Here is a 12972-nt window from a genome sequence, read left to right on the forward strand (position 1 = left end):
CTCAGTGTTCCAAGACAGCAAGTAGCAGAGTTGTGGCTGATTTCTATTGTCAGAAGATATTTCCTCACTGGGGAGCTTGCTATACCAATGACACCATATTAATTATATAATGTTCAGTTTCATTTTATCGTAGTTTCTGTTTACATTATTGTGGTCCTTGTCTATATTGTTTTCCTGGTTTCTCTTGCTTCATTCTGCATCATTTCACATCTTTCCATGTTTTTCTGAATTAATTTTATCATTTCTTGAGGTACAATTCCATTACATTTATACAGAAAATTTGTTTAGCCATTTCTCGTTTTGTTTTGTTTTGTTTTGTTTTGTGGGGCAATGAGGGTTAAGTGACTTGCCCAGGGTCACACAGCCAGTGTCAAGTGTCTGAGGCTGGATTTGAACTCAGGTCCTCCTGAATCCAAGGCCAGTGCTTTATCCACTGCGCCACCTAGCCATTTCTCAATAGATAGACGCTCTATTTCAAGTTTTTACTCCTACAAAAAGTACTACTATGAATATTCTGTAGTATAACTTTCTGTCCTTCTGACTTCTTTGGGCTATATACATAACATTAAGATCTCTGAGTCAAAGCATATGCACATTTTAGTCACTTTTAATTTTTTTTTTAATTTATTTTTTTGGTGAGGCAATTGGGGTTAAGTGACTTGCCCAGGGTCACACAGCTAGTAAGTGTTAAGTGTCTGAGGTCAGATTTGAACTCAGGTACTCCTGACTCCAGGGCCGGTGCTCTATCCACTGTGCCACCTAGCTGGCCCTTTAGTCACTTTTTAAAAGCATAATTCCAAATTCCTTCCTTGGCTCCCATGACATTGCTTTCTGAGGAGACATTAGTGTCCTTTGAAAGATTATTATTCATTTCCTCCCTTATTGTGTTTGTCACCCAAGAGTGCCCAAGTGCACCAAGCAAATATTTCTCTTCCCACAGTTTTTATCTTGGTGATTTCATAAATTCTCATGGGTTCAATGATCATCTTTATGTAGATCAATCAGTCAGCAAGCAATTCAATAACACCAGCAGGTTTTTTAGTCAATCAATCAATAGACATTTATTAAATACCTACTATGTTCTAAGCACTGTGCTAAGCACTAGGGATACAAAAAGAGGCAAAAGTCAGTCTCTGCCCTCAAGTAGTTTACAATCAAATGGGGGAGACAACATGCAAACAAATATGTACAAAGTAAGCTATAAGTGGAAGCAGCTAGGTGGTACAGTGATAAAGTACCGAGCTTAAAGTCAGGAAGACTCGTCTTCCTGAGTTCAAATATGGCATTAGACACTTAATACCTTCATGATCCTGAACAAGTCACTGACCCCCATTTGCCTCAGTTTCTTGTCCATAAAATGAACAAACCACTCCAGTACCTTTGCCAAGAAAATCCCAAATAGGATCACAGAGAGTAAGACATGACTGAACAACAACAAATTATGAGGGAAAGCACTAGATTTAAGAAGTTATAGAAGGCTTCTTGTAGAAGGTGGAATTGTAGATGGGACTCAATGAAAGCCAGGGGAGTGAGGCTGGTGACCTTGCACAGCCCTGCCTCACTTTACATCTAATTCAGTGCAAGTCACCTCGATGTCCTGGTCCTCTTCAAGAATGAAGGACAAACAACAAAGAAAGCCAGGGAATTTAGTATTCTGAGTGGAGGAGGGCGAGTGTTCCAGGAATGGAGGAGAGTCAGAGAAAATTCCTGGAGATGAGAAATGGAGTGTCTTGTTTGTGGAATTGTGCTGTGGTGCCAAGAGGCCAACGTCACTGCATCAAAGGGTAGGTATTAGGGAGTAAAGTGTAAGAAGACTGGAAAGGTAGGGGTGGGCTGGGTCATAAAGGGCTTAGAGATGTCAAACAGAGCATTTTGTGTTTGCTCCCAGAGGCAGGCAAGAGGATGTCATTGGAGTTTGTTGAGTAGGAGGATGATATGATCAGACCTGCATTTTAGGAAAATCACTTTACTGGCTGAATGGGGAATGGATTGGAATGGGGAGAGACTGGAGGCTGGCAGACCCAGTAGTACTCTGTTGCAATAATCCAGCCATGAAAGCTTTCACTAGAGTGTAACTCTAGGGTACAAGTTCATCAGTCAACATGGTGTATTAAAATTCACTCCCCATTACATTTTTGTTTTGTTTTGTTTTGTTTTGTTTTAGTGAGGCAATTGGGGTTAAGTGACTTGCTCAGGGTCACACAGCTAGTAAGTGTTAAGTGTCTGAGGCCGGATTTGAACTCAGGTACTCCTGACTCCAGGGCCGGTGCTCTATCTACTTCGACATCTAGCTGCCCCTCCCCATTACATTTTAATCATTTGTGTACATGTTAAATTCTCCAGAAGAACATAAGCTACTTGAGGGCAGGGACTGTTTTGTTTTTGTCTTTATGTCCCAGTGCCCAACGACATAGTACCTTGTACATAGCATGAACTTAATAAATATTTATTGAATTTAATTAAATGGAGATCATAAAACCTGCCCTGCATGCCTGTTGTTGGAAAAGTTAACTTTAAAAAGTTATGTTCTGGGGCAGCTAGGTGGCGCAGTGGATAGAGCACCGGCCCTGGATTCAGGAGTACCTGAGTTCAGATCCGGCCTCAGACACTTAACACACACTTGCTAGCTGTGTGACCCTGGGCAAGCCGCTTGACCCCAATTGCCTCACTAAAAAAAAAAAAAAAAAATGGTTTTGTTCTGTTGAAATGTAAAATGCCATCATTATCATGTGGTTTGTTATTTTGACCAGATACAGTCACAGTTTTCCTGTAGATACATCAATTTATTCCCAAAACAAATTTATTTAGAAGAAATGGTATTTTCACTTTACTATTTCATCTACACTACTATATTGTATGTCAGCTTTTGACCTCATTCTTTGTGTTGGAACAATAACTCTTTTCACTTTACTAAATAATAACTGCTCTCTTTCTTCATTCATCAGCTTATATCCAAATAACTGAGCTCAATTTTCCCCTGAGAGGTAGAGAATGTGCTTTCTCTCAGTGCAAAGTGGAAAGTAACTATATTTCCTCCTAGAAGTCAGTCCAGGCTGGGATCAAGAGATGGAAGCTCTGCCCCTAAGTAGGCCATATAGAGCGATTCTGAGTCAATTTGCTTCTGCAAATTTCAGAAATGGGTAGCCCACATGATCTGATGGGTTCATAGAAACTTTGAGGCTGTTTCTGGGAGAGTGGACAGGGTTGTGCATCAACACCTAGAGAAAGGGAGTTGAAAGATCAGAGAGAGAAAACAGCTAACCATCATGCCTCAGTTCACCACACCCCAGTCCTCCTTACCTCCTTATCACACAGAGGTTTACTTAGGACCAATAACTCTTAGCCCGCTGGAGAAATCATCAGATTTTGAAGTGGAAGAATATATGTAAAAATATTATTTGGAAACCAAAATACCTTTTTAAATGGCTGAAACAGAAGGTACAATTAGAAGTGTGATCTCTTTTCTATATAACTTTCTGAAAACCCAGAAAATCTCTAGTTACTTCTTACCACGGTTTCTTATTTGTTGCATAATTGTAGAAGTATTTTCTGTGCTCAGTGCTAATTGTTTTCATTTTCTTTTTTTTTTTCTTTCTTTTTGTTTGTTTGTTTTTTTGTTTTTGCAGGGCAATGGGGGTTAAGTGACTTGCCCAGGGTCACACAGCTAGTAAGTGTCAAGTGTCTGAGGCTGGATTTGAACTCAGGTACTCCTGAATCCAGGGCCACTGAATCCACTGAGCCACCTAGCTGCCCCCTGTTTTCATTTTCTTTACTCTTTTTTTCTTCTCATTCTCAATAGAAATTTTAAAAAATTGTTTCATCTCTAAGGGTTAAGTGAATCTCTATAGTCCAATTCTGGCACTAACCTAATTTAAATAACCAAAGTTCAGATGTTTAATGTATGCAGCAGTTTCTTTTTAACAGCTTCAGCAAAGCACTTCCTAATGATCCTTCCTTTCATTTATTTGAGGATGCTGCCACAGGAGTTAATATTCATGATTTTGAAAACAGTCATACAGCTCCTATTTCAGAATGCAGTCTGACAGCAGATAGCAAGAGGTGACCTTTTACTTGTGTTTTATGGGTCAGTAAAATACAACAAAGAAAATGAAGCTGCTTATGGCAAATTAATGACACTAAAATTTTTCTACAAATGGAAAGAGGACAATTTGACTCCCTTTTATTGGACTGATATTTTCCTGTGGGTTGTTGTTGTTGTTGTTATGAGGATCAAAGGAGATGATAACTGTAAAATTTTTTGGAAAAGTTAATATTCCATCAAGCTGGAAGGAATTGTTGTTGTTTATGATTATAAACAAATAGCCATTCTGACCCATCCTTTGAATATTATTTTCTATTTGCTCATATATAAAGATTAGAGTTGGAAGAGGCCTTGGTGACCATTTGATTCAATTCCTCCAGTTTATAGAGATGGAAACTGAGGCCCAGAGGGGAAAAGAGACTTGCCCATGATCAGTCAACCAAAAAGCATTTATTAAGCACTTACTATATGCCAGGGCTGTGCTAAATACTGGGGATACAAAGGGAAAGATAAAAAAAAAAGCTCTTGCCCTTAAGGAACACATACTAATGAGGGAGACAACATGTAAATAACTAAATAAATGCAAGATACCTGTGGAGTAGGTGGGAGGTAATCTCAGAGGGGCAGATACTAGCAAGCAGTAAGGAGAACTAAGCAAGACATCCAACAGAAAATGGAATTTAAGAGAGTCTTGAAGGAAGTCAAGGGAGCTAAGAGGTGGAATTGAGAGGAGAGAACATTCTAGGCATGGGAGACAGATTGAAAGCACAGAGAAAGAGGTGGAATGGGCTAAGAATGGCAGTTAGGCCATTATAGCCAGATTATAAAGTGTGTGGAGAAGAGTAAAGTGTAAGAAAACCAGAAAGGTAACAAGAAGCCAAATTATGAAGATCTTTAACTTCCAAGCAGAGAACCTTGTATTTGATCTTAGAGGTGATAGACAGCCATTGGAGTTTAATGAGAAGGGGAGTGTCACATAGCTAGTCAATGACAGATAGGACCAGAATTCAGTTTCTTATGAATTGTTTTTAAAAGTAGGCTATTTAATGAATTCTGTGACTTATCTGACATTTTTTTGGGGGGGGCAATTGGGGTTAAGTGACTTGCCAAGGGTCACACAGCTAGTAAATGTTGTGTCTGAGGCCAGATTTGAACTCAGGTCCTCCTGAATCCAGGGCCGGTGCTCTATCCACTGCACCATCTAGCTGCCCCTTATCTTACATATTAATAACCATTTGTGCTGAAATGAGCCTTCAACACCCAGGTCCATCCCCCACACAACTAGAGAGTTTGCTTATTCATATGAAAGGAAGCAAATGTTTCACATGGAATAATAGCTAAAAATGACAGTCCTAAGAAAATATTATGGAATTCTTTTTTTTCAAGAAGAAATGGGAAATATGCAGCATAGGAAACCACATGTATTCTGTTTTATAAAGTGTAAAATCAATTAAGAAACATTCATTTATTACCTGCTACGTGCCAGGTACTAGGGATACAAAGAAAAAGTGGAAAAAAAAGTATTTTTCCTTAAAGAGCTTATATTCAAACAAGGGAGACAACATGTACATATAAGACTATATACACAATATATAGGTCACAGTGGTAGGGTGGTATGGCAAGCAGAGTTGTTTAATCATTCCTATTTGATCCTTCTTCACTTTATTGCTGCTGACTCATTGCCTAGGTGGGTTTCCCTATATAACTTTCTCTTTTCTGGGAAGTTGTATTAAAGGGCTCTTTTTTCTTTGTTCCTTTGTTTCTTTTTCTTTGTTTCTTCCTTTGTTTCTTTGGGTCTTTCTTTTTTCTTTGTTTCTTTGCATCAAATATTTTTTATCAGGGTTTCACATATAAGATATGTGGTGAATTAAAACACACTCATGTAACCAAGAGCCATTCTGCTAAAAGGGTCAAAGGATATAAACAAGAGCAGGTAGTAATATAGCATCTGTCCTGACACTTTCTGCCAGTAGACTCAAATGACTTTGATTTGTCTCCCAGAGTCCTGGCCTAGCTCCCTGTAGAGGCTGCCTTCCCTTTTCAAGGTCTATATGGCTTGTATACACTGTGCTGGGTTCCTCTATGAGTCTGAATTCCATCTAGACTTATTATTATTATTATTTTGGTGAGGCAATTGGGGTTAAATGACTTGCCCAGGATCACACACAGCTAGTAAGTTGTCAAGTGTCTGAGGCCGGATTTGAACTCAGGTCCTCCTGACTCCAGGTCCAGTGCTCTATCCACTGTGCCACCTAGCTACCCCCACCTAGACTTATTTTTAAAGATCACCTGGAGCTTCATGGCCTATCACTGATCTATCCCATTGTTCCCTATTTCACTCAAGGGATACAACTGCACCTCATAAAAGGATTACCTACATGGCCACATATTTAAAGTTTTCTAATACTTTGTTATCAGCACCCTTTCAGTAATTTAGACTCTGGGCTTTCAAAGACTAAGCTTCTTTACCTATACATGCCAAATGAATCTAAGGTATTCCATCTTAGGAGGGAGAGTACTAGAAGTTCCTGGGGAATCTAGAAAGATTTCATGTAGAAGGTAGTAACTGAGCTGAGTTCAGAAGGAAACCAGGGATTACAAGGAGCCGATGTGGGGAATGTCTCTACATTCTAGGAATGAGGGACAGTTAGTGCAATGGCAAAGAGATGGGAGGAATGTCCTTTGTGAGAAAACCCCCCAAAAAGTCAGATTGACTGGACCACAGAGTGTGGAGGGAGATATGTATCAATACCAAAAAGGTAGAAAGGGGATAGTCAGTCAATAAGCATTTATTAAGCACCTACTATGTGTCAGACATGGCGCTAAGCACTAGGAAAATAAAAGACATTCCCTGCCCACACAAACAAGCTGTATATAGGAGAAATAAGAAAGAAGGAAGGCACTAGATTTAAAAGTAGTTGGGAAAGGCTTCCTATAGAAGATGGGATTTTAATTGGGACTAGGAAGTCAGGGAAGGCAGTAAACTGAGATGAGGGAGAGAATTCTAGGCATGGGGGACAGTCAGAAAAAAAAAACACCTGGGATAGTAACAAAGGGCTTTAAATGACAAATAGAGGTGTTTATATTTGGTCCAACAGGTAAAGGAGAGCCACTGGAGTTTATTGAATGGGGGATGGGGAAAAGTGATGGTGACACGGTCAGATCTACACTTTAGGAAAATCACATTAGTGGAGGGTGGATTGGAGAGGAGAAAGGTTTGATGCAGAGAGACCAAATAACAGGCTATTGCAATAGTTCAGGTGAGAAGTGATGAGGGCCATTATTATGGAAGAGGCTGTGTGAGTAGAGAGAAGGGGACATTTTAAAGAGATATTGTGGAAACAGAGATGAGATTTTGAAAATTAATTGGATATATGGGTTGAGTAAGAATGAGGTGTCAAGAATGAAACTGAGGTTAGGAATCTGGGTGACCAGAAGGATGGTGGCACCCTGGATACCAAGAGGGAATTTGAAAGAGTGGTAGGTTTGGAAAGAAAGAAAATGAGTTCTGCTTTGGAAATGTTGAGTCTGAGATGCCTACAGGACATCCAATTTGAAATGTACAATAAGGACAAAAGTCAGAAAAAAGGAACCATCTGTTCAATTACTCCCCAATAAAAAAACTTATAGACATATGAGTAGAGAAAGAAATAATGGTTTTGCATAATAGGCATCCATTTCAGAGTAGATAACAAATTATAACAAACCAACATGATTCAAGAAAATGTCATAATTATAAAATCACAAAGTCAGGCTAGTGCCAGACTAGAGAATGACATGACTATGTTGCCTTTGAGATTAATTTGTCTATAATGTGTTACAAAATAAAGTCTTCTGAATAAAGAAATTATAAAATGACAAGTGTTTTAGCATCTATCATAAACAACGTTTCCACATTATGAACATAAAGTCATTAGGATTTTACAAAAAGATCAAAGTGGGTTTTAAATGGGAAAATCAGTCCATGTCTGTGGGCCTTACTATCTTCATTTATGAAAGGGGAAAACTAGACTAGATTTCTAAGTGCCCTTTCCAGCTCCAGCATTCTGTTATTCTGTGAAAATGTGTGTGTGTGTTTTAGAAAAGCAGTGGGGGGCAGCTAGGTGGTGTAGTGGATAAAGCACTGGCCCTGGATTCAGGAGGACCTGAGTTCAAATCCAGCCTCAGACGCTTGACACTTACTAGCTGTGTGACCTTGGGCAAGTCACTTAATCCTCATTGCCCTGGAAAAAATAGTGACTTAAAAAAAAAAGAAAAGTAGTGGGAAAAAATGTTTGTATGGATCTCCTATTGCCAAAAACATGCTAGTTTGTAGTAGTTTATTGGCTAATGCATCTTTGCTATTAAATCACAAAAGTTTTGTGGTTAATAGTAATTGTAATTGTACATTGCAGCATCAGTGAGAAAGAAATTTACTAGCAACATCAGCAATTGGAGGGGCAAAGAAATAGTTGGTGGGAGAATTCATATGGAGAATGGCAAATATGGCTGCTGAAAGACTGTAGACAAGTTCGTGATAACTGAGGAATTAAAATTGTATGAGTTAGAGATGAAGCATAGTGTAGTGGATGGAGAGCCAACCTCAGAGTCAGGAAAATCTGGGTTTAAGTCCTGCCTGACACATACTAGCTGTTTGATCCTGGACAAGTAGCTTCACCTCTCAGTGCCTCAGGTAGTATTCCAAGATTATAAATTGTAAAGCAAGGACTTATCTGCATTGATAGTAGGATTTTCCTTACCACAAGTTCCCTCTACTGATGAAATCATAGATTTGTTAAAAAAAATTACTATAGTACTTTGTAAATGAAATTTTTTTTTAGAATAAATGTAATAAAACTTCATTGGCTATGTTGTTTTTTGATAGGTTCTAATAGTCTTCAATATTAAACAGCTAGTTTAAGAAGTCAAACTTTTTTTCTGAAAAGTGAAAATATTTAATGAATTTAAAAAATGCTTCTCTAAGTACCTATTGATAGACCCAAGGGATACAATATTTATTATATCTAATAAAGCATATGATTTTATTTTTGTTTTCAGAGTTGTTACATCATCCTATGACAAAACATTAAAGGCTTGGGATATGGAAAGAGGACAGGTTCTGGTCTGTATTTCTATTTTTCTTTTTTAAAGATTTCATCTTTGTTCAGGAGTATCCTCTTTATCTCTGATTGAACATTTGGTATGCTACAATGATAGTGATGATTATTTTATTTCCATAGTAACATAGGTATTGACCAAGCAATCAACAAAGATTTGTTGAATATTTGTTATATGCTCAGTTATGTACTCAGCTATGTGTTGGGGCAAACAAATATCTTGACTCTCTGGGACCTTACAAGTTAAACAGGATATGTGACATTCATACATGAAACAGTAAAACAATTACAGTACAAAGATAGTTGCTAAATGCTAAATGGCAGGACAGGTTTCAAATGCTGTACTTCAGAGAAAGAGAACAATAATAAGTCAGAGTAGTCAAGGAAGGCTTCATAAAGGAGATGGCACTTGAGCTGGGGTTTAAAGGATAGGAAGAATTTGGATGAGCAGAAGGAACTAGGTAGGGGATTGCAGGAGTTGGAAACCTTATGAACAACACAATGGAAGTAGGAATGAGCAAAATATATTTACTGGACTGAACTAGCTGAAGGGAAGCATTTGTTGAGGATTAATGGGAAATCAAGTCTGATGTTACAAATGGGATTATATTGTGGAGGGTCTTGAAAGTCAGGTAGAGTTTATATTTATTCTAGCAGGAAGTAGGGAACCAATGAGGAGGGAAGTACTATGATAATAATACTAAGTAGAATGGATTAAAGAAGGAAGAGTATGGAATTTGGCTGACCAAATAGGAGGAAATCAAACAATGATCCTGACTTGTATTGATGAGGGTCTTGACCATAGTGATGGTTGGTTGTGAGAGTGGAGAGGATAGAAGGCATATGAAGGAAATTTTGATGGAAGAATAGACAGGATGTAGTAACTCTCTGGATGTGGTAGGGTGATCTAGATGTGAAAGATGACTCAGGGTTGCAGACTGTGATTGGGAGGTGGTGGAGTCATTGATAGAAACATGTGATTTAATAGCAAAGATGAGTGACAATAGTTATTGTATTCTAGATAAAAGTGACACTGCTAAGAAGGTTCAGTTTTAGCCTGTAGAAAATAACTTTTTAAAAAAGTAAGCTATTTGAGGTGTGCTTTGTAAATGAGATAACTTAACAAGAGAATGAACATAAGATACTACTTTCTAACCCAACTGGATCAATATTTTTGGCTCCTGCTCAGTTCAGGTACTATAGCGATTATTGTAACCAAAACCATAGAGAGAAGCAAAGAATATCTGTATTATTACTTCTTTGATTTCTCTTGATATAGGACAGTTTGACAAGAAGCTGACTGAATCTGAATATTCATTATCTGTTCTTTTCCAGTGGTCTTTCAACCATGAAAGCATTATACTTTCATGTAAAATTTCTTATGATGGCAGATATGTGGTCTGTGGTTTGGATGTAGAAAATGCAATCTGTGTCATTGATGCAAATAATGGTAAAATCATCACATATGTCAAAGGTAAGATACTTTATGTAAATGGGAATATTTTAGTCCATTATTTGTTGGCATTATATCTTGTTATTTGGTTGTTAATGAGTTTTGATTTCTTTTTATGATGAAACATTCACAAGAAGAAAAAGGAGAGGCCCCTTTGAAGGCTGGGATGCTTATCAAGGAAAGCAAGGAAAACCAAAATTGAGACTTATTTACCCATTATATAATTGTCCCTTTTCATCTAATCATTTGTTCATTCAAACTGAAATGTGTCAGCATTTAATCTCTATCATGGAAGAGGTCTCCAAGCTTCTTAGGGCACTAGAAACAGCCTTAATTTTGATCTTGCTTGTTTGAGTCAACTGGTGTCATAAACTATAAGAGATTTTTTTTCTATCTTCTACAGAATATAATGCATAAGTAAGAAATTTTGCTTATTTTGGAATCACCAGAATTTGTAGAGATGGTTGAATACACTGTTTCTAACATCATGTCGTTGACCATCTGTACTTCACTAATAATAATTGTTATAGTAGCATTTATTATATTATTATAGCATTTATTAAGTTTCTTCTATGGGCCCGGCACAGTGCTAAGTGTTTTACAGTTATCTCATTTGATCTTCACAACAACTTGGGAGGTAGGTGCTATTGTTACCTATATTTTATAGTTTAGGTAACTTGAGTCAAACAGAGGTTAAATGATTTTGCCCAAGGTCACACAGTTGTCTGGGGCTAGATACAACCTCAGGTTTTCCTGATTACAGACCTGGCAATTTATTTATTGTACCACCATGCCTATTTCTATAGATCTTTAACCTCACTGATGTAGGTACTCCTATTATAAGAATCAGTACTCCTTAGTAACCTTTTATCCAGGTTTACTATTGGCCAGGTTGTCCAATAAATCCTTCCCTGAGTATATCCAACATTTGGGGTCCTTTGTCTAGGTCTCTTGACTTTACAAGGGTAGCAGTGCAACATGTAGCCTGTATCTCTCATCATACTACCTGGGAATTTTTTTTACCAAGGATAATAGGGTTTTCAGTTGGAGAGCGGTGTCTGGACACTGCCCTATATGGATGGGGGCAGGGGAAGAGAGACCAAAAGAGAGAGAAAGAGAGAGAGAGATAGAACAAAAAACTAGGGACATCTACATGAGCCATTGTTGAAAAAGCTGCTGTGGGAGAGGGAAAGGGAAGGGAGGGAGGGATATCATCCTAGAACAATCAAAGGACAAAGCATAAAGTGATGTCAGTACCCTCTAAATTTGGTACATTAGAGAAAAACCCCAGTTACCCCACTCTAGTTACAATTCTGTCCCTTATTTTTACTACATGACTAATTTATGTTGCTATATAATTTTCCAGTCATATGACCTATCAGTGATTTCTTCTGTGATATTCTTTACTGTTAATATGCCATTTATGCCCATTATGGATCTCTTCATTACTTTTTGAGTAAGCTTCAATTTTAATTACTTAGAGATTGTGGTAAGTCATACAGTATCAGTGAAAGAATACTGGTGTTAAAAAGATGTCTTCCCACAATCCTTCCAGTTATTGTTTCAGAGAAAAGCATTTAAAGATAAAACCAAATTGGGGAGAACAAATAGAAAAAAATAGAATAGATCTGTCAAGATCGCTATAGCAAACTATTTTTTTTTTGTTTTGTTTTGTCTTTTTTAACATATAAGGTATTTTATTTTTTCCGTTACATGTAAAGATAGTTCTCAACTTTTGTTTATACAAGCTTTACAATTTCAGATTTTTCTCCCTCCCTCCCCCCCCCCAGACAGCAGGTAATCTGATATAGGTTATATCTATATATCTATATACATATCTGTAGATTATATATATCTATACACACACATATATATATACACATAATAACATTAATCCTATTTATGCATTAGTCCTGTTATAAGAGAAAAAATCAGAGCAATGATGAAAAACCTCAAAATAGAAAAAAAAAAACAACAGCACCAAAAACAAAAGAAATAGTATGGTTTATTCAGCATCTATACTCCACAGTTCTTTTTTTTTCCCCTTGGATTTGGAGATCCTTTTCTATCATGAGTTCCCTGGAACTCTTCTGTACCATTGCATTGGTGAGAAGAATATAGTCCATCACAGTAGGTCAACACTCAATGTTGATGATACTGTGTACAATGTTCTTCTGGTTCTGCTCATCTCACTCATCATCAGCCCACGCAAGACCCTCCAGGTTTCTCTGAACTCCTCCTGCTCATCATTTCTTACAGCACAATAGTATTCCATTGTATTCATATACCACAACTTGTCCAGCCATTCTCCAATCGATGGGCACCCCCTCAACTTCCAATTCCTTGCTACCACGTAAAGAGAGCTATAAATATTTTTGTAC

The 12972-nt window shown here is 37.6% G+C and overlaps 1 protein-coding gene across 1 annotated transcript in view; it reads left to right on the forward strand.

Moving 5' to 3' along the window:
* The window catches only part of WDR88 (WD repeat domain 88), a 60277-nt gene that overhangs the window by 11200 nt on the left and 36105 nt on the right, over positions 1–12972 (forward strand). Inside the window, exons 3-5 of the mRNA XM_043980212.1 lie at positions 3971–4059; positions 9080–9143; positions 10474–10612. Coding sequence (XP_043836147.1) covers positions 3971–4059; positions 9080–9143; positions 10474–10612 — 292 coding nt within the window. The remainder of the gene's footprint in view (positions 1–3970; positions 4060–9079; positions 9144–10473; positions 10613–12972) is intronic.

Source organism: Dromiciops gliroides, chromosome 2 (genome assembly GCF_019393635.1).
Source record: "Dromiciops gliroides isolate mDroGli1 chromosome 2, mDroGli1.pri, whole genome shotgun sequence".
Lineage (NCBI taxonomy): Eukaryota > Metazoa > Chordata > Mammalia > Microbiotheria > Microbiotheriidae > Dromiciops > Dromiciops gliroides.